The sequence below is a fragment of the Pristis pectinata genome, chromosome 4, assembly GCF_009764475.1.
Source record: "Pristis pectinata isolate sPriPec2 chromosome 4, sPriPec2.1.pri, whole genome shotgun sequence".
Taxonomy (NCBI): Eukaryota; Metazoa; Chordata; class Chondrichthyes; order Rhinopristiformes; family Pristidae; genus Pristis; species Pristis pectinata.
The window spans coordinates 4934213-4955412 of NC_067408.1; the positions used below are offsets into that span (position 1 = coordinate 4934213).

The 21200-nt window shown below is 43.8% G+C and overlaps 1 protein-coding gene across 1 annotated transcript in view; it reads left to right on the forward strand.

Annotated features, from left to right (window-relative positions):
• Positions 1 to 21200, forward strand: part of ik (IK cytokine) — a 55801-nt gene that overhangs the window by 11845 nt on the left and 22756 nt on the right. The window contains exons 7-11 of the mRNA XM_052014704.1: positions 4369 to 4439; positions 13948 to 13994; positions 16477 to 16640; positions 18571 to 18679; positions 19633 to 19678. Coding sequence (XP_051870664.1) covers positions 4369 to 4439; positions 13948 to 13994; positions 16477 to 16640; positions 18571 to 18679; positions 19633 to 19678 — 437 coding nt within the window. The remainder of the gene's footprint in view (positions 1 to 4368; positions 4440 to 13947; positions 13995 to 16476; positions 16641 to 18570; positions 18680 to 19632; positions 19679 to 21200) is intronic.

A 21200-nucleotide genomic window follows, 5' to 3' on the forward strand; every position in this document is an offset into this window, starting at 1 on the left:
CTGAACCCTCTCCGACGTCAGCACATCCTTTCTTAAATAAGGAACCCAAAACTGCACACACTACTCCAACTGAGGTCTTACCAATGCCTTATAGAGCCTCAACATCACAGCCCTGCTCTTATATTCTATTCCTCTGGACATGAATGCCAGCATTGCATTCGCCGCCTTCACCACCAACTCAACCTGGAGGTTAACTTTTAGGGTATCCTGCGGGGGTTTAAGTTGAGAGGGGGAAAAATTTAAAGAAGATGTATGAAGAAAATTTTTTTTGCAGTGAATGGTAGGTGACTGGAATGTGCTTGCAGGGGAGATGGTGGAAATAGATACAATATCAATATTTAAGAAGCATTTAGACAGACACATGAACAGGCAGGGAATGGAGGGATACAGACCACCTGCAGGTAGGTGGGATTAGTTAGATTGGCATTGTGGTCAGCATAGACATAATGGGCTGAAGGGCCTGTTCCTGTGCTGCACTTTTCTATGTTGGACTTTATTTCTTAAGTGTCAGCCTTTGTTCCAAAGGCTGTGGGTTTCTGTTTCACCCCTGTCACTTCTAGGTTTGCACACTGACAGTGCTGCAGAGTCTCAATCTCCTCAGACCAGACAGTAAATTGTTTGCCCTTGGGTAAGGTAATGGCACCATTTCCTAAAAGACCAGAACCAATACTTATCTTTCAACCAACAGCACAAATAAAATCGGTCATGTTCCATTGCTCTTTGTGGGAGCTTGCCCTTGCAGAGCTTGGCTTCTGTAGTTTCCTTTATTGTAAAAGTGAACAAGGTGAAAAGTACTTAATTAATTGTAAAATGCTTTGGGATGCCCTGAAATTTTGAAAAGCACCCTAATAACTGTTAGGGCAATGACCTCCTCTGTCACCTGGGAACTTCTTCAAGGGTCACCTATGAAAAACAGATCTGAGGAGAGGGCACAAGCTTAGTGCAGTTCAACCTCCACAGTCCTCAAAGGCAGCTCAAATGAAAAGAAGTAATCTGATCCCAAGTGCTTTGGGGATAGATGAAGGTAATAACAGGATGCAGACCTTCAGTGGTCTTGGATTCTCCTCGCCATTTGGCTATATACTTTCTGCCTACCAAGTTTGTACAGTTGGTTGTAGTGACCCAGCTCCCCACTATAAAAGTCTGGTGGAGTCTACAACACCTACAATTGCTGCAAGTAGATCTGTGGTTCTAGGCTCGGGTGACTGAGCTCCCTCAGGATCACTCACTGAGCCCTGGTTGAGATTGTCCATGGCTTTTGAAAGGGAAGTTGTTATGCACTTGAAGGAAAGTAATCTGCAGGGGAGTGTCATTGACTGGATTGTTCTGCCAAGCCGGCACAGCCTGTAGGCTGAATGGCCTTCTCTGCATAATGTTTCCGTAATTCACAGAATAACCAAATTAACATTTACTAATGTTGTGCTAGTCTACTGCCGAAGTGGGAATGGGAATGCCTTAAAGCTAATCAAAATGTGTTTTTAAGTATTTCTAAGTAATTTATTTTCCTTGAAGGATAATCCTTATTAAATCGGATTCAAAATATATCATTATTTTTAAATTTGCAAGTGCAGTGAGGTAGCTACAGAATAAGTAGTTTTTTTTTTCCACATGCTGTTTCTAAAATAAGTCTTTAGGGGAATTGGGTAAAAGCAAATGTACACAACTTAAATGACAAAGTATCATTCTATGAGGGAGAGAGAGGAAAGAGCAGAGGGGAAAGGTGAGCCGGAGTATATTCAACCTCTTCCATTGGAGGGGTTGGGAGTGTTGGGGAAAGAGGTGCAGTACTCTTTAGGCTTGTTATTCCTCTCCTCTGGCACTATGTGTCGAGTTTCTAGTGCAGAGAGACTCTTGCTGTACCAGATGTACAGAATTCTGACCTTTCTCTGCATGTTTGTGTTTAATTCTTAATCCACCAATGAGATGCTACGTTTTCATGAATTCACCCAATTTCTTTTGGAATTCTCTTCCTAAGAGGACTGAGGAAGCTCAGCTACTGATTATATTGAACATGGGTTAATGGAAATTTATGGGAATCAAGAGATATTGGGTTAGTGCAGGTAAACAGCACTGAGGTAAACGACCAGCTATTGTCTTATAGAATTGCAGAGAAGGTATAAGATAAGATCTTTATTACTCACGTACATCGAAACACACAGTGAAATACATTTTTTATGGTAGTGATTTTATTTTGGGGGGCAGATGAATGGCCAACTCCTATCTCTCATGAGGCTTTGCTACTTGCGTTGCAAATCATACCTCTTCTGTTTTTGGTTAACCCTTGATCTTAAATTTCTGTTGTTGCTTTCTAATTTTTCCCTGGTCTTGCCCTCCCTATCTCTTTAATGGCCTTCAGCCCTATAACCCTCAAGCAATTTCTGTACATGCCCAATTCTGGGGTCTTGATCAGATCCATTATTAATCTCACCCATAGTAGCAGCTGTACCTTCAGCTGCCAATGGATGAGCTCTGGAATTCTCTCCCTGTGTCTTTCTCCTCCTAAAGATCTAATGCTTCAATTTGTCTTGTATCTGCACTGAACGTTTTTGTGCCTTGGTGTCAAATTGTACGTTTTGAGAGATTTAACTGAGGCTTATCAATGTTAACTTGCAGGCTGAGTCAGTAGTAAGGAAGGCAAATACAATGTTAGCATTCATTTCGAGAGGACTAAACTATAAAAACAAGGATGTAATGCTGAGGCTTTATAAGGCATTGATCAGACCACATTTGGAGTATTGTGAGCAGTTTTGGGCCCTGTGTGTACAAAAGGATGTGTTGGCGTTGGAGAGGGTCCAGAGGAGGTTTCCTGGGGATGAAAGGGTTAATGTATGAGGAGCGTTTGATGGCTCTGGGCCTGTACTCACTGGAGTTTAAAAGGATGAGGGGGGATCTCATTGAAACTCACCGAATATTGAAAGGCCTGGATAAAGTGGATGTGAAGAAGATGTTTCCAGTAGTGGGAGAGTCTAGGACCAGAGGGCACAGCCTCAGAATAAAAAGATGTCCCTTTAGAACAAAGATGAGGAGGAATTTCTTTAGCCAGGGGCTGGTGAATCTGTGGAATTCATTGCCACAGAGGGCTGTGGAGGCCAAGTCACTGGGTGTATTTAAAGCAGGGGTTGATAGGTTCTTGATCAGTAAGGGCGTCAAAGGTTGCGGGGAGAAGGCAGGAGAATGGGGTTGAGAGGGAAAAATAAATCAGCCATGATCGAATGGTGGAGCAGGCCCAATGGGCTGAATGGCCTAATTCTGCCCCAATGTCTTATGGTCTTACAGTCTAAAACTGCTTTATAAATATATTTTGGTCTTAATTGCTATAATGTGGTCTTCAACCTGGCTCCATCTTCAGGATAGGTAGTGTAACCAAAAAAAATTAAAGAATTGGAAGATTAGGATAGATGGACAGAACAAGAACTAGATTTTAAAGCTTCGAAAATGATCTCAGAAGAGACCTTTCTCACGGTAATAGGCTGTTGGCATCAAATTATCCTCTAATAGAGGCTCTTCGTTCTGGAGCCGAGTTTTGTCAACCAGTGGATAGAATCAGGTTTATTATCAATGACTTGTATGTCATGAAATTTGTTGTTTTGCGGCAGCAGCCCAGTGCAAAGACATAAAATTACTATAAGTTACAAAATAAATAGTGCAAAACAAAAGGAATAATGAGGTAGTGTTCATGGGATCATGGACCGTTCAGAAATCTGATGGTGGAGGGGAAGAGGCTGTTCCTGAATCGTTGAGTGTGTACCTCCTCCCTGATGGTAGTAATAAGAAGAGGGCATGTCCCAGATGGTGAGTGTCCTTAGTGATGGAAGCCACCTTCTTGAGGCGCCACCTCTTGAAGATGTCGTAGATGGTGGGGAGAGTTGTGCCCGTGATGGAGCTGGCTGAGTCTATAACCCTCCGCAGCCTCTTGCGATCCTGTGCATTGGAGCCTCCATACCAGGCGGTGATGCAACCAGTTAGAATGCTCCCCACCGCACATCTGTAGAAATGTGCAAGAGTCTTTGACATATCAAATCTCCTCAAACTCCTAATGAAGTAGAGCCACTGGCGTGCCTTCTTCATGATTGCATCAATGTATTGGGCCCAGGATAGATCCTCTGAGATGTTGATGCCCAGGAACTTGAAGCTGCTCACCCTTTCCACCGCTGACCCCTCAACAAGGACTGGTGCGTGTTCTCCCGACTTCCCTTTCCTGAAGTCCACAATCAATCCTTGGTCTTGTTGACGTTGGGTGTGAGGCTAATGCTGTTCTTCACCAATGTTTTTAAATTTTCAGTCTGTCTGACTTTTTACGTGAGGAAATAACCTTCAGGGAAGTCTTCAGGTGGGTCTAAGTAATTCATCTCATCCGTCTTTCGTTAGGTCCGTGCAGAAATCACCAGCAAAGAGAGAGAAGAAGAAGATATGATTGAGAAAGTGCAGAAAGAAGTGAAGTAAGTACTTGAAAGTAGCAGTCCCGATGCACAGTTTCAACCCAAATGTCGACAATTCCTTTCCACCCACAGATTGGTGTTGGTTTATTATTGTCACTTGTACCGAGGTACAGTGAAAAACTTGTCTTGCATACCGATCGTACAGGTCAATTCATTACACGGTGCAGTTACATTGAGTTAGTACAGAGTGCATTGAGGTAGTACAGGTAATAACAATACAGAGTAAAGTGTCACAGCTACAGAGAGAGTGCGGTGTAACAAGGTGCAAGGTCACAACAAGGTAGATCGTGAGGTCAGAGTCCAGCTCATCCTATAAGAGAACCGTTCAATAGTCTTATCACAGTGGGGTAGAAGCTGTCCCTAAGTCTGGTGGTACGTGCCCTTAGCCTCCTGTGTCTTCTACCTGATGGAAGAGGAGAGAAGAGAGAATGACCCGGGTGGGTGGGGTCTTTGATTACGCTGGCTGCTTCACCAAGACAGCAAGAGGTAAGGACAGAGTCCAAGGAGGGGAGGCTGGTGTCTGTGATGCACTTGGCTGTGTCCACAACTCTCTGCAGTTTCTTGCGGTCCTGGGCAGAGCAGTTGCCGTACCAAGCTGTGATGCATCCAGATAGGATGCTTTCTATGGTGCATCGATAAAAGTTGGTGAGAGTCAAAGGGGCAAACCGAATTTCTTTAGCCTCCTGAGGAAGTTGAGGCTCTGGTGAGCTTTCTTGGCCGTGGCATCTACGTGATTTGACCAGGACAGGCTGTTGGTGATGTTCATTCCCAGGAAGCTCTCAACCCTCTTGACCTCAGCACCATTGATGTAGACAGGTGCATGTACACCACCCCCTTTCCTGAAGTCAATGACCAGCTCTTTTGCTTTGCTTGACCCACTGAGTTCCTCTAGCACGTTGTTTGTAGCCCCAGATCCCAGCATCTGCTATCCCTGAGTAACTTGAAATGCTATTCTGAGGGTGGAAAAGGAAGATGTTCAGTTGAGTTGGGTATGAAGACAGATGCTCCATTTAGTAAAGTTATAATTAGAGGTGAGCATCTGTTCACATTGTCCACTCATCGTGGGGTTTAGGTCCTGGAACTCCCCACCCAACAGTTGTGGGAGTACTTCGCCAGTGCAACAGTTGAAGATGGCTCACCACTGTCTCATTTGAGGACAATCAAAATCAGTTTTTTTTATTACTGACATATGTTGTGAAATTTGTTGTTTTGCGGCAGCAAGACATAAAGACACAAAAATTACTGCGTTACAAAAATAAATAGTGCAAAAGAGGAATAATGAGGTAGTGTTCATGGACTGTCCAGAAATCTGATGGTGTTCCTGATCTGATGGAAGAAGCTGTTCCTGAATCGTTGAGTGTGGGTCTTCAGGCTCCTGTACCTCCTCCCCGATGGCAGTAACGTGGAAAGGGCATGTCCTGGGTGGTGAGGGTCCTTAATGATGGATGCCGCCTTCTTGAGGCACCGCCTCTTGAAGATGTTCTCAATGGTGGGGGAGGTTTGTGCCCGTGATGGAGCTGGCTACAACCCTCTGTAGCCTCTTTTGATCCTGCACATTGGAGTCTCATACCAGCTGGTGATGCAACCAGTTAGAATGCTCTCCACTGTACATTGTAGAAATTTGCACACCAAATCTCCTCAAATCAGGGATGGACAAGAAACACTGACCTTACTGGTGACACCCATATCCTGAAATATGAAGAAAAATAAATGGGTGAAGGGTCTCAACCAGAAACGTCCACTGTCTGCTTCCCTCCACAGATGTTGCCTGAGCCGCTGAGTTCCTCCAGCACTTTGTGTTGCGGTAAAAGTGAATTCAATTTTAGTTGAGCTGGATAAAATTGACAGCTTCATATGACATTGGCCCAACTAGTGAGCTACTGCCTCTCAGTGCCAGAGACTGGGTTCAATCCTGACCTCCAGCGCTATGTGGAGTTTGCACGTTCTCCCTGTGACCACACGGGTTTCCTGCGGCTGCTCCGGTTTCCTCCCACATCCCCAAGACGTGCAGGTTGGTAGGTTAATTGGCTGCTGTAAATTGCCCCTAGTGTGTGGGTGAGGGGTGGAATGTTGGGGGAATTGAAGAGAATGTGGGAAGAATAATAAAAAGGGGGATCGTTGTGGGATTTGTATAAAAACGGTGGTTGCTGGTCAGTGCAGACTCGATGGACCGAAGAGCCTTGAGAGACCCCCCAGAACACTCTACGCAAAAGATGCACTTCACTGTGTTTCAATGCACGTGAGCATTAAAGCTATCTTATCTTAAAAAGATAAAAAAGCTATCTTAAAATGTTATCTTAAAAAGCTATCTTATATTAAAAAGGGACAAAAACATTGGTGAGAGTTTTAACCCAAACAAATAATAATGCAAGATGTAGTTTAAATCAGGAAATTGCATGTGCATATAACAAGGAGAACATAATAATCGCGGTGGGTTTTAATCTTAGACTGAGTAAACCAAATGAACAGTAGTAGCATGAAGGAAAGATTCATTAAGTATATATGTAATACATTTCTAGATCATTGTTGTGAAAACAGGAAGGGAATAATTATATAATGAGAAAGGATTAATTGAAGATCTGGTAGTTGGGTCTTTGGGGAATAATGATCACAGTATGATAGTTGTATATAAAAAAAACAATGATTTATTTTAGCCTGAAACTAGGGGTCTGAAATCTGAATGAAGTAATCTGTGAGGGCGTGAGATAGATTGGGGAAACTACATTAAAGGTATGAAGTAAACCAGCAATGGCTGACATTTAAAGTAGTAATACTCAGTTCACAATACATGCCCTTTTAGAAAAAAACAGGAAAGGTGGTTCAACCATGAGTTAACAAGGCAAGTTAGAGTTAGTATTAGGTATAAAATTGCCAAAGAAAACAAATAAGCCTGAGAGTTGGGGGAAAATAGGAATTCAGCAAAAGAGGACAAATACATTGGCAAGGGAAGAGAAAGTATGATGCACCAGCATTCTGGTGAGGAACACAAACTGTAAGAGCTGCTTTAGATGGGTAAAAATGAAAAGATTTAGCAAAAGTTAAAGTCTCAGATTGAGACTGGAGAAATATATATTGCAGAGCATGGAAACAGCAGAGTATTGCAGTGCTGTGGGTATAGAGTGAATGAAGAGCGCTCATCAGCATTGGTAATATAAATTAGTATAAAGAGAAAATGGGACTTAAAGCCAAAACCTGATGACCTACATCATAAGGTTTTGAAATTGAAGGGATGGTGGATGCACTAGAATCCCATAGATTGTAGAATGAGCCCCACAGATGAGGTAACAAATATAGTCCCACTATTTCAGAAAGGATAGAGAGGGTTTGTAAGCATCATTGACCAGCAGTAAGGAAAATGCTGGACTGGTGCTTTGGAAATAATGGGGTTGGCAAAGTCAACTTGGTTTTATGAAAGATCAATTATGTCTGACAATCCTTGTTTTTAGATATTGTAACTAACAATTGATGAGCATGAACTCATGTAGTGTATTTGAGCATTCAGAAGGCCTTTGAAAATGTGCCTAACAGAGTTGTAAAACAGGATTAGAATGCATTGAATTGGAGGTAATATACTGGAATCAGGAATTGATTAATGGCCGTGAAACAGTTGAAATAAACAGGTCCTGTATGGGTTGGGAGACTATTGTTGTGGTCCAGCTTATTCACAAATCTATTTCTCTGATTTGGATACAAACACACAAAATTAGGAGCAGGTGTGGGCCACTTCAGCCCTCAAGCCTGATCCACCATTTAATAAAACCATGGTGCGTCTGATTGTAACCTCAACCCTGCATTCTTGTCCACCCATTGCAATCGAATATCTACTTGTGTCAGCCCCTAAAAATAAGATTCATCTTCTGTCACCCTTTGAGGAAGACCATTCAAATGACACAGTGCTCTGAGAGGAAAAAAATTTGCCTCTTCTCTGTCTTAAATGGGCAATGTCCTATTTTTTAAACAGTGACCCCTACTCCCTCCCTCCCCCATTCTTGATTTTCTCACGAGAAAATATCCTCTCCAGATCCATCCTGTCAAGATCCCCAAGGATCTTATACATTTCAATCGCCCCCTCTCACTCCTCTAAACACCAGCAGACATGTCTAGCCTGTGCAATCTTTCCTTGGAGGACAATCGCCCATTCCAAGTATAGGTCCAGCAAACCACCTGAACTGCTTTTAGTGCATGAATATCCTTCCTTAAATTGAGACCAATGCTGTACACAGTCTTCCTAAATTCCCAGGACCTCCCAGGGTAGGGGAGTCCAAAACTTTTGTTTTTATTTAAGCTTTCTAGCATCTGTAGATTTTGATTATCAAATGATATGGAGTCACAGGAGACTGCAGATGCTGGAATCTGGAGCAACAAACACTCTGCTGGAGGAACTTGAGCAGCATCTGTAGGGGGGGTGGGGAAGCAACTGTTGACATTTTAAGCTGAAACCCTGTATCGGACCCACTGAGTTCCTCCAGCAGATTGTTTGTTGCTATCAGATGATATGTTGAACTTCACTGGTCTGAAGCCGGGTGGCAGTGTGGGCCTTGAGAATGCAAAGAGGTTTTGGGGGCAGGTGGGATATAGTGTGGAAAAAATGTGAGGTTGTACATTTTGGGAGAGAGAAAAAAGAAAGGCAAGGGGCAGGCACGGTAGTGTAGTGGTTAGCGTAACACTATTACAGCACCAGCGACCTGGGTTCAATTCCGGCCACTGCCTGTAAGGAGTTTGTATGTTCTCCCATGTGTCTGTGTGGGTTTCCTCCAGGTGCTCCAGTTTCCTCCCACATTCCAAAGACGTACGGGTTAGGAAGTTGTGGGCATGCTATGTTGGCGCCGGAAGCGTGGCGACACTTGCGGGCTGCCCCCAGAACACACTACGCAAAAGATGCATTTCACTGTGTGTTTTGATGTACATGTGACTAATAAAGAAATCTTAAAGGAATTAAAGCATTTGCAGATACTTCAGTGAGGGGTAAATGAAACAATTTAAAAGATGTTATGTATTTATCTTGCATACCACATAACCCAGGAATTCCTTCAAATGGTTTCAGGGGCATATGGTCAAGTTGCATGTGGAGAGTGGAGGAAGTTGGTCACAAATTCATATCAGGCACATTTTGCCATTAAACTGGGTATTTGGATAGGTACATGGATCGGGAAGGTTTAGAGGGATATGGGCGAAACATGGGAAAACAGATGAGCTTAGACATCATGGTTGGCATGGACGAGTTGGGCCGAAGGGCCTGTTCCCATGCTGTATTGCTCTATGACTCTACAACATTAAGTGGGTTATCCAAAATTAATTGGGAGACTAATTACAACTCTGAAAAACGGAAAAAGGTTGTGCAGAAAAATAGGAGAGGACTGGCAGAAAGCAGAAGGCATCTCGGGAAGTTTCTTGTACTTCAGCAGAACAAGTGCAATAGCTGGAGCTGTCTCAGGTGACAAATGACCTGCAATTGGGAATAAGGACAAGCCAGCATATCTTTTGTTAGTCTGTGCAGTGTGTCAGATGTTTCATGCAGCTAATACTTTCAGCTAAGGACAGGCAGCTGGAGGAACTCAGTGGGTCAGGCAGCATCTGTGAAGGGAAATGGACAGTCGACATTGTTGGATTCGACTGTTTTAAGTAGTTTTTTTAACGTGTAGTGTTTAATACACCTCAAGTGGTTGCACAAGGTATAACCGTTCCTTAGCTTATTGGTTCGTCCATCAGGTGAATACGTGTTTTCTCATTGGTTGATTTTGCCACAGCTTCAGCACCTAATTAGTCAGGATATCGATCCCTCCTTCTCCGTTGCGTTCATCCGATCCATGTCCCTTATAATTTAAAAATTTGAAAAACAATTCCATTTCCACTGGGGGCAGGGACTGAGCTGTGAGATTTAAGTAAGATAAAAAAAACATAAAGTAAACACAATTTTTACAAAAGAGGACAGAATTAGACCAAAAAAAATCACGAAGTCCATCTTAGTGCAAAGTGATCAAAGTGGTCATAGTGTCGCTAAGCTAAGACAAGATAACTTTATCAGTCACATCGAAACACACAGTGAAATGCATCTTTTGCATAGAGTGTTCTGGGGGGCAGCCCGCAAGTGTCGCCACGCTTCCGGCGCCAACATAGTATGCCCACAACTTCCTAACCCGCACATCTTTGGAATGTGGGAGGAAACCGGAGGAACCCTACGCAGACACGGGGAGAACATACAAACTCCTTACAGACAGCAGCTGAAATAGTGTTACACTAACTGCTACACTACCGTGCCTGCCGTGAGAGGTTTGCGTACACTAGGCTTGTATTCCTCTGAAGATAGATGACTAAAGAGCGTTATAATTGAAGTGCTGAACATTATCTAAGGGAATCAATAGGGTTGAGAGAAATCATTTCTGGATATTGGGGGCAGGTGGGTGGGGGAATAATCTGGAACAAACAACTTTAAAAATTAAAGCAAGGCAGTTCAGGAGTTGGGGAGCACTTCTTCATGCAAAGGAGAATGGAAAGTCCAAAAACCTTCCTCCAAAAGCAAGGGATTGATTGGTTATTGGGATTTTGGTTAGGTAGTTCACTCAGTTGGAAGGGAAGATTTGTACATGGACCAATATCAAATTTATTTAATTTGTAATCAGACAAGAATGTCTGTTCACTCTGTCTACTCCAGTAGCATTCTGGCTTTTCCAGAAGGGCAGCAGTGGTTCAATCAGGTGGCTCACCACTGCCTCCTAGGGGATGGAAAAGGAACACTGATCTTGTCAGAGGGACTCTTATCCTGAAATACCAATGGAACAAAAAAAGCTCTGGGGAGAATAAAACAGCCAGAACTGAATTCAATAGTCTTTAGTCGAACTGGATAAAATAGGCAGCTTCTTGCAACACTTGAGTAGAGGAACCCAGTGATTAAAAGTTGGAATTCATCAATGAGCTCTGTGGCTTCCTACATCAATGAAATCACAGCAAGAGGTGGTGCATGTTTTGACTTGGTTTTTAAATGCCATGATTAAGGTACAGGAAATCCCTATTATGGGACACAGAAGTCACCACACTAATAGAAAGTGTGATTGCACTGGAGATCCACAGTGGAGGTTAACCAGCCATTGTTTGTGCTGAGACTGGATAGGCTGGGTTTGTTTCCCTTGGTTATGAAGGAGGCTGAGAGGGGTCCTAATGGCAGGATTCTGGGCATTGTGGAGGAGCAGAGGGTTGCCTCACAGGAGGATAGGGTAGTTAAGAAAGCTTATGGGGTATTAGCTTTCATAAGTTGAGGGATCAAGTTTAAGAGCGGCAAGGTAATGTTGCAGCTCTATCAAACTCTGGTTAGACCTCACTTATAGAGTACTGTGTCCAGTTTTGGTCGCCTCATTATAGGAAGGACGTGGAAGCGTTGGAAAGGGTGCAGAGGAGATTTACCAGGATGCTGCCTAGTTTAGAGAGTATGATATTGAGGAGAGACTAAGGGAGCTGGGGCTTTACTCTTTGGAGAGGAGGAGGATGAGAGGAGACATGATAGAGGTGTACAAAATATTAAGAGGAATAGATGGTGGACAGCCAGCGCCTCTTTCCCAGGGCACCGATGCTCAATACAAGAGGGCATGGCTTTAAAGTAATGGGTGGGAAGTTCAAGGGAGATGTCAGAGGAAGGTTTTTTACCCAGAGAGTGGTTGGGGCATGGAATGCGCTGCCTGGGGTGGTGGTGGAGGCAGGTACGTTGGTCAAATTCAAGAGATTACTGGATAGGCATATGGAGGAATTTAAAATAGAGGGATATGTGGGAGGAAGGTGTTAGATAGTCTTAGGCGAGGTTTAAAGGTCGGCACAACATAGTGGGCCAAAGTGCCTGTATTGTGCTGTGCTGTTCTATGTTCTCAATGTTCTGATCGAGGTGTACAAAATTATGAATGGCATTGATTGGGTGGATCGATGAAGCCTTTCCCCATAACAGAGACATCTCAAACCCGAAGGCATAGGTTTAAGGTGAGGGGTAAGACGGTGAGAAGGCGTGAGGAGTATTTTCCCCCCAGAGTATGGTTGCGATCTGTAATGCACTGATGAAGGCAGGTACTATCGCAACATTTCAAAAGTATCTGGACGAGCACTTGTATCGCAAAGGCACAGAAGGCAACCAACCAAGTGCTGGTAAGTGCGATGACTACAGATAGGTGCTTGGAAACACGGGACTGCAGATGCTGGAATCAAGCAAAATAAACTGCTGGAGGGACTCAGCAGGTCGGGCAGCATCTGTGGAGGCAAAGTGACAGTTGTTGTTTCGTGTTAAGAGTCTCGATGCAGAGTCTCGACTCAACATCGACCATCCCTTTGCCTCCGCAGATGCTGCTTGACCCGCTGAGTTCCTCCAATAGATGGATACCTGATAGTCAGCATAGTGGGCCAAAGGGCCTGTTTCTCTCCTCTATGACTCAATTGAGATCTACGGACTGACAGTATGGAAATAAAATGCAGTTTGGCCACAATCGTAGTGTACGATAGAATGAGTTAGAGGAGCAGAAAATCTCCATCTATGAAACTACTTACTCAAGGATTGTCAGTGCTGATCAGGCAGTGGTACATGTGAGTCTTAATTTTATAGTAATGGAGCCACCAAAGACCAGACCAAAGAGACCAGGCTGATGACACCACTGTTGTTGGCAGAATCACGGATGGTGATGAGGCAGCGTACAGGAGTGAGGTAGGTCAGCTGGTTGAGTGGTGTCGTAACAACAGCCTTGCACTCAACATCAGCCAGACCAAGGAGCTGATTGTGAGCTTCAGGAAGGGGAAGTCAGGTGAACACACACCAGTCCTCAGTGAGGGGACTATGGTGGAAAGGGTGAGCAGCTTCAAGTTCCTGGGTGTCAACACCTCAGAGGGTCTATCCTGGGCCCAGCACATAGATGCCAGCACCCCACCAACCAGGCCGTGCCCTCTTCTCGATGCTGCCATTAGGCAGGAGGTACAGGAACCTGAAGACCCACACCTCAAGGTTCAACAACAGCTTCTTCCCCACTGCCGTCAGGTTCCTGAACTGACCTGAAAACCCTAACGTTACCTCGGACTATATTCCTTCCCCTCTCTCTATCTTGCACTAGTGTCATTGTTTGTTTTGCACATGTGTAAGCTATGTATAATTATTTTAAGCTTGATAACATGTTTGTCCTCGTAATGCACTGTGCTGCTCCTGCAACAAGCTAACTTTCGTGGCATTTTTACCCTCTGTATGTATGCCTATGACAACAATGAACTTGAGAACCAGATAGAACTCAAAGGAGAGTTAGTGGGCATGTGAGGGAAAAAATAGAGAGCATGAGACTGATGGGATTGCTCTGCTAGAAGCCAACATACACACAATGGGCAGAATGGCCGCCTTCTGCAATATAACTAATAAGAAAACAAGTGTTTTAATGTTGCCTTTCAGTGGGAGCTGGATTTGAGTTGCAGTCAACTTTAGAAATGTTCTGTTTGTAAGTGATTGTTGGCACTGTGTTTCACTCTGAATGATAATTATTTAAAAATTGTCCTTCAGAAAAGATGAAGATCCAGAAAATAAAATTGAATTCAAGACTCGCTTAGGTAAGCAACTTTAGTTTGGAACTTGCTCACAGATTTATTACCTGATTGAAAACAGGAGACTCTTGCTCCTGAACTTAAGAGGCTGGGAGAGGGATAAGCAACAGCTTCTCTGCAATGGATGCCTGGCTTTGACTGAATCCATTAGGCTCTGTCTCAAGTGGCTCCCCTTCCTGGAGCCTCATGCCTGCTGGTAATGGTTTTTTTTCACACATACCTAAGGAATATACAGTTCTCTACAAGCCTGTTTTGCAAGCAGTAAACCAGACACAGACGATAAATCTCTGAACAATGTAACTAATTACTCAGTCAGTTGTTGCATATTCCAAGACTCATTCAAAGCTCCTGTTATCTGATCCCATTGTCTCATTAGTAACTGTTGACACCCTTACATTTTCAGACATCTTTATTGGTCATCGTTGTTGGCTGACCATCAGACTGTCTTCCTTTTGTTTCAGCCAGCTCATCCATTCACACTTACCCTCATCATTTGCAAGATTCCAGCCCTCCTTTTTTATTGCTAACTACCTTTTACCATTCTGCACACTGAATATGTTAGCGTTTTCAATCAGTTACTTTTGTTCTAGTTCTCATTCCCATAGCTGCAAAACTTTTAGTGACATTCTCGCTTGAATTTCAGTAAGGTCAACACTGAGTATCCATCCACACGAGCTTCATGCCTGATAAACAGCACCTCATAATCTGCCTTGGTAGTCTCCAAAGACATGAACGTTGATTTCTCTAACTTCTGGTATCCGATCCCCTCTGTCCCTTTTTTTCCCCTGATCCCACCGGCCCCCATTACCCCATCTCTTTCCCTCCACCGCCCTCTCCAGCACTGTAGTGTAGCAGTTAGCATAATGCTTTACAGTTTACAGCGCCGGCAACCCAGGTTCAATTCCCGCCGCTGTCCGTGAGGAGTTTGTACGTTCTCCCCATGTCTGCGTGGGTTTCCTCCCACATTCCAAAGACGTACGGGTTAGGAAGTTGTGGGCGTGCTATGTTGGCGCTGGAAGCGTGGCGACACTTGTGGGCTGCCCCCAGAACACCCTATGCAACAGATGCATTTCACTGTGTGTTTCGATGAATAAAGAAATCTTATCCATCTGCCCCTCACCCACACATTCCTCCCACCAGTTCCCCTTCCCCCTTCTCTTTATTCCATGGTCCACTGTCCTCTCCTATCAGATTCCATCTTCTTCAGCCCTTTGTCACTTCCACCATCACCTCCCAGCTTCTTGCATCATTCCTACTCTCCCCCTCCCTCACCTGCCCATCACCCCCTCACCTGGATCCACCCATCACCAGCCGGTTGTTGCTCCACCCCTTCCCCACACCTTTTTATACCACCCATCTCCCCCCTTTCTTTCCAGCCCTGATGAAGGGTCTAGACCTGAAACGTCGACAGTCCATTTCCTTCCTCAGATGCTGCCTGACCTGAGTTCCTCCAGCTCCTTTGTGTGTTGCTCCAGATTTCCAACATCTGCAGTCTCTCTTGTGTCTCCATAACCCTGAAGTGTTTTGGGGTCCAAAAATCTGTTGTTCCCTATACTGGGTATACACTGAGAATTTTCTGGGACACAGAGTTCCAAAGGTTCACAGTGAAGAAATTATTCCCAATTCCTAAATGATCAGCCCTTTGTCTTGGCATGGGACTTCAGGCCCAGACTCCCTGCCACGGGAAACAGCATCTATCTGATCATGCCTTTCAAAAGTTTTGTATGTTTAATGAGATCACCATTGTTCTTCTAATAGAGACAATTTTATTCAATCTCATTCCACAATTAAAGGAAGAGGAACTACTTCCTTTACTGAGCACAATTCTCTCACCCCAAGAACCTGTCTAGATTTGGATTTACGTACATTAGGACCAAAAGGGTTAAATGATTGGCACAAATTGGATAGATGAGTCTCATCAATGAAAGGGCTGAACTAACTGAGGTGCTTCAATTTATTTAAGGAATTTGTTAGGGCAAATGGAGAGGAACTACTTCCTTTAATGAGGACAGTACAGAAAAAGAGATCGTAACCTTAAAATTAGAGCCAGGCAAATCAGGGACAATGTTCATAGGTGCAAAAGGGTGATCTAAATCTGGAAGTATTTCTCCCATGAACTGAGGCTGGGTCATTGTGTGATTTCAAAACTGATAGATAAATTTTTATTCTGTGTTATACAACGCATTATCCTCCGCCATTTCTGCCAGCTCCAACATGAACCCAGCACCAGTCACATCTTCCTCTCTTTCTCCCCCCTCGCTTTCTGCTTTCCTCAGGGACCACTCTCTGTGATTCACTGATCTGCTCATCCCTTCCCATCCCCTTGCACTTTCCCCTGCAACTGTAGAAAGCGTGAAACCTGTCCCTTCACGTCCAGAGCCACTTGCAGAGACGCTGTTTAAATGGCGTTGGGTGTGCTGACTATTTTGTGTCACTGAAGGCTCACGGTTTTGAAGAGCCTAGTCCTGACTTTGTTCTTTTTTTCCAGGGCGCAACACGTACCGTATTCTTTTTAAAATGAAGCCCCAAGAGCGAAATGAGTTGTTTTTACCAGGACGCATGGCATACGTTGTGGATCTGGATGATGAATATGCAGACACGGATGTACCCACAACACTAATCAGGAGCAAAGCGGACTGCCCTACCATGGAGGTGAAGATTAGCTGTGCAGTATCAACGTGTTATGTTGCTGTATTGGTTTTAATTGAACATGTTTCTGGTTTTACATTTTTGTCAAGTTTGGGGAAAACACTGTGAAAACTAAAGTTTGAATTGCTTCCCATGTACAGCAGTGTCTCCAGTAGACTGGTGTGAACTCCAGAGATCTGGTCTTTATGCTACAAAGAGTCAGAGTCATACAGCATGGAAACAGGCCCTTCAGCCCATCTGATCCATGCTGACCAAGATTCCCATCTAAGCAAGTTTCGTTTGCCCACGTTTGGCCCCTTTTCCTATTCGTGTGCCTGTCCAAGTACCTTTTTAAATGTTGTTATACCGGTCTCCACTACTTTCTCTGGCAGCTCATTCCATATATACTGACCACCCTCCGGGCAGTAAAAAAACAAGCAGTGGAAGAGTAAAGTATCACCTGCTGATGTACCCAGTATAATTTTAAATCATTTAAAACAGTCAGGCAATTATTTCTTGGAGAACATGGCATACAGTTCAGAGGATAGGGACACCGAGTTGTGAATCTTCAGAACTTGATTGCCAATTTACCACTCTGTTGCTTTACACATACAGCATCTCTACCTTTAATTGCCTTGTTATTTTCGTTTCTGCTTATTTAACTAACTAGAAAGTTAAGTTTGTCAAATAACAGTGCAAGTTAAATTCTGTTACATTGACAATCCCTCCTCATGAATGATGATTGTCTGCTAAGAACCATCTTATCTGTGGATTAGAAGAGGCCACTCAAATTGGCAGCTTCTATGGGTGAACTGGGTGAGCTTGGATTTTTAACCTGGTCCACAACTCAGTAAAGTCCTTGCAGCAAGCTGTCTCTATCAATCTAGGGTGGTCATAGGCAGTGGACTCCCACCTGATCTGTCACTGTAGTTCTTCATGTTTGTCTTAGCTTGGAAACTCTTCCCGTGCCTCCTATTGAGAGCATGCTACTCTTTCCAACAATATAGAAATCGTTGTTGCTAAACCAATCAATTGGGGTGACGCAGTAGCTCAGCTGGTAGAACTGCTGCCTCGCAGCTCCAGTGACCTGGGTTCAATCCTGACCTTTGGTGCTGTCTGTGTGGATTTTGAATGCTTTCCCTGTCACTGATGCTCAAGATGCTCTGATTGGTAGGTAAATTGGCCATTATAAATTGCCCTAGTGAGTGGGAGAATCTGCGAATGTGGGGAGAATAAAATCACAAGATCACAAGACAAAGGAGCAGAAGCAAGCCATTCGGCCCATCAAGTCTGCCCCGCCACTTCACCGTGAGCTGAACTATTCTCCCATCTAGCCCCAATTCCTGGCCTTTTCCCCATATCCCTTTATACCCTGACTAATTAGATACCTATCAATCTCCACCTTAAACACACCCAGTGATCGGGCCTCCACAGCTGTACGTGGCAACAAATTCCATAAATCCACAACCCTCTGGCTAAAGAATTTTCTCCGCATCTCTGTTCTAAATGGGTACGCTCTAATTCTAAGACTGTGCCCTCTTGTCCTGGACTCACCCACCATGGGGAAACAACTTGGCCACATCAACTCTGTCCAGTCCTTTCAACATTCAAAATGTTTCTATGGGGTCCCCTCTCATTCTTGTGTACTCCAATAAATACAGTCCAAAATGGGATAGTGCAAATGGTTGGTGTAGACTCGGTGCCCTTTTCCAAGCCGTGTGACTTGTTCTCCAATCTGGAAGCAAACAAGTAAACAGCTGGGCTTTATTCCTGCATATGGGAAGTTAATTGAGATTTTTAAGTTGAAAGCTTTTTAGTTTTTGCTTACTTTCTCAATCCAGATTCTATTTAAGCTGAAAAATGAAGAACGTGCATTGCTGCTATAAGATAGCCCACCCCACAAGATTTGCTTATGTACTAAGATGATTTTGATCGATCTGTCCTTTCTCTTAAGGCACAAACAACGTTGACCACCAATGACATTGTTATCAATAAATTGACCCAGATCTTGTCCTACTTGCGTCAGGGAACTCGTAACAAGAAGATGAAGAAGAGAGATAAAGGTAACATTTAAAGCAAAGCAAGAGACTCCATCCAGTATTTTAAACACCAAGGCTTGCTCGTGGGACAGTTCTGAATAATAGATGCAGCAAGGCCATCGAAAGGGTGGTTTAGCGGGAAAAGTTAGCATTGTTCTCCTTAGAACAAGGAAGGTCATAGTGACACAGTAAAGGATTTCAAGATGAGAGCTTTTTAATCAGTTGGAAGAAGACCGTTTTCCCAATGAGTGAGTCATAAACTTTCCCTGTGAGTGAATCATTGACAAAAAGTGTGAAAGGATATGTCTTTTCTCAGCGTTGAGTATATCTAGATCACTGGCTGAACAAGTGCTAGCATATGCTTTCTGTCAGTCATGTTAAATGGCAGTTAGACAAGGGTTGAGAGCAGAAGCTGGCATGAAGGCTCGAGCACAGTTTCCACACAAAATCAACACAGGCGCACCAGACTGTGGTCTCATTCTGTGCTACGTTTCTGATTACTGCTCGTGGTGACTGGTCCTTAGGATAATGAGGCTTGACCCTTCGCCTAAGTTTCCCGCCAGCGACAAACACCCAAAAGCCAAAGCTTCATCGTGGTGTGGTCCAGTTCAAAATCTGTGCTTCAAGCACAAGCCTCATCTGGTTGGAGAGGTGTTAAAATTCTAATTCCTAATACATTTCCAAAAATTCTCACTCTTTCACAACTTACAGAAAAGCTGATTTAAAAAAAACACAGTAGTTCAGTTGTAGCAGGAAGCAATAAATGCACATTGATGAAGGCAAGAGGCATTTTTATAGTTAAGGGTTCAGGTTCTTAAACTACGCAGTTTTATCCCAGATCATCCTACTCATAACTACACTAAATTCTATAGATGCACAAAGGGAAAGGGGGCAGAATCGTGTTCTGCACAATGTAAACATGTTCCACAATGGTTATGATGACGCACTTTTACTGTTCCTTCTATTTTCTTTCTCAGGTAAATTGGGAGGTGATGAGAAGAGACCACCAGAGGCTGATATAAGGTATTTTTTTTCATTTAAGTCTCCTGGGATGCTTTGGAAGAGCTTAAGAGAGAGGGTAAGATTCTGGTCATAGGGCAGATAGTTGAAAACAAGCACCAACAGAGCTGGTGCTTGTTGTGAAAGTGATTGATGTTCAGTTGGTGTGGAATATCTGTAGGTCCATGTGTGTAACGCCGATGGTTTGATACCATCATTGGGTAAAGGAAAATGAACTTCACTATGTAGACAGCAGAAATATAGTGGTTTTGGCTCTAGACCATTGAATCAGAATCACTGTCTTGTAAAATGTGAAATTTGTTGCTTTGTGGCAGCAGTACAGTGCAAAGACATAAAATTGCTATGAATTACAAAATAAATAGATAGTGCAAAAACAAAGGAATAATGAGGTAGTGTTCATGGACCATTCAGAAATCTGATGGCGGAGGGGAAGAAGCCGCTTCTGAGTCTGAATCAGTTGGTAACGCAAGAGAGACTGCAGATGCTGGAAGTCTGGAGCAACACACAAAATGCTGGAGGAACTCAGTGGGTTGGGCAGCAGCTATGGAGGGTAATGGACAGTCAACGTTTCAGGTCAAGAACCTTCACCCTGGGAGGGTCTTGACCCGAAATGTTGACTGCCCATTTCCCTCCACGGATGCTGCCCAACCGGCTGAGTTCCTCCAGCATTATTTGTGTTGCTTATGGCAGTTGGTAAATTTAAACTTAAGTAAGATAAGATTTCTTTATTAGTCACATTTACATTGAAACACACAGTGAAGTGCATCTTTTGCGTAGAGTGTTCTGGGAGCAGCCCCGCAAGTGTCGCCACGCTTCCGGCACCAACATAGCACGCCCACAACTTCCTAACCCGTACGTCTTTGGAATGTGGGAGGAAACCCATGCAGACACGGGGAGAACATACAAATTCCTTACAGACAGCGGCGGGAATTGAACCTGGGTTGCTGGCACTGTAATAGCGTTATGCTAACTGCTACACTACTGTGCCGCGATTATTTTTTGTTACGACAGTAACGTATTGTAAAAGCTCACCTGGCTCAGAGAAGGAAGTCTGCCATCCTTGGCCTGTCTGAAACAGAGTTAAGGCTTCCGTCCAAAGACCTTTGTACAGAAGCAGGAAAGAGCAAAAACAAGTTCATTTTAAGTTGTGCAGGAAGGGTGGACAGTACAAAGGGAATATTTCTGGTGGGGTGAGGCCACGATTGCCACGGCGATCAGCTGTCGATGAAGTTAGCTGGTTGATGGACTAATGAGGGCTGTTAGAGAGGGAGAACACCAACAGGCAATCAAGGAGAACTGTAGGGAATGCCCAGCAGGTTAGACTGTGCTAGTGGGGAGAGAAATACTGAGTTAATATCACAGGTGGATGACCAAGTGTAAAACCAGACAGTTGTGATACAGACAGAGAAGCATGAGTTACATGAATTTGTTGAATTGACTGTTGTGTCCAGAAGGTTGCAACGTGCTCAGAATGAAGGTGAGGTGTTGTTGCTCAAGCTTGTGTTGATCCTTGTTATAACGGTAC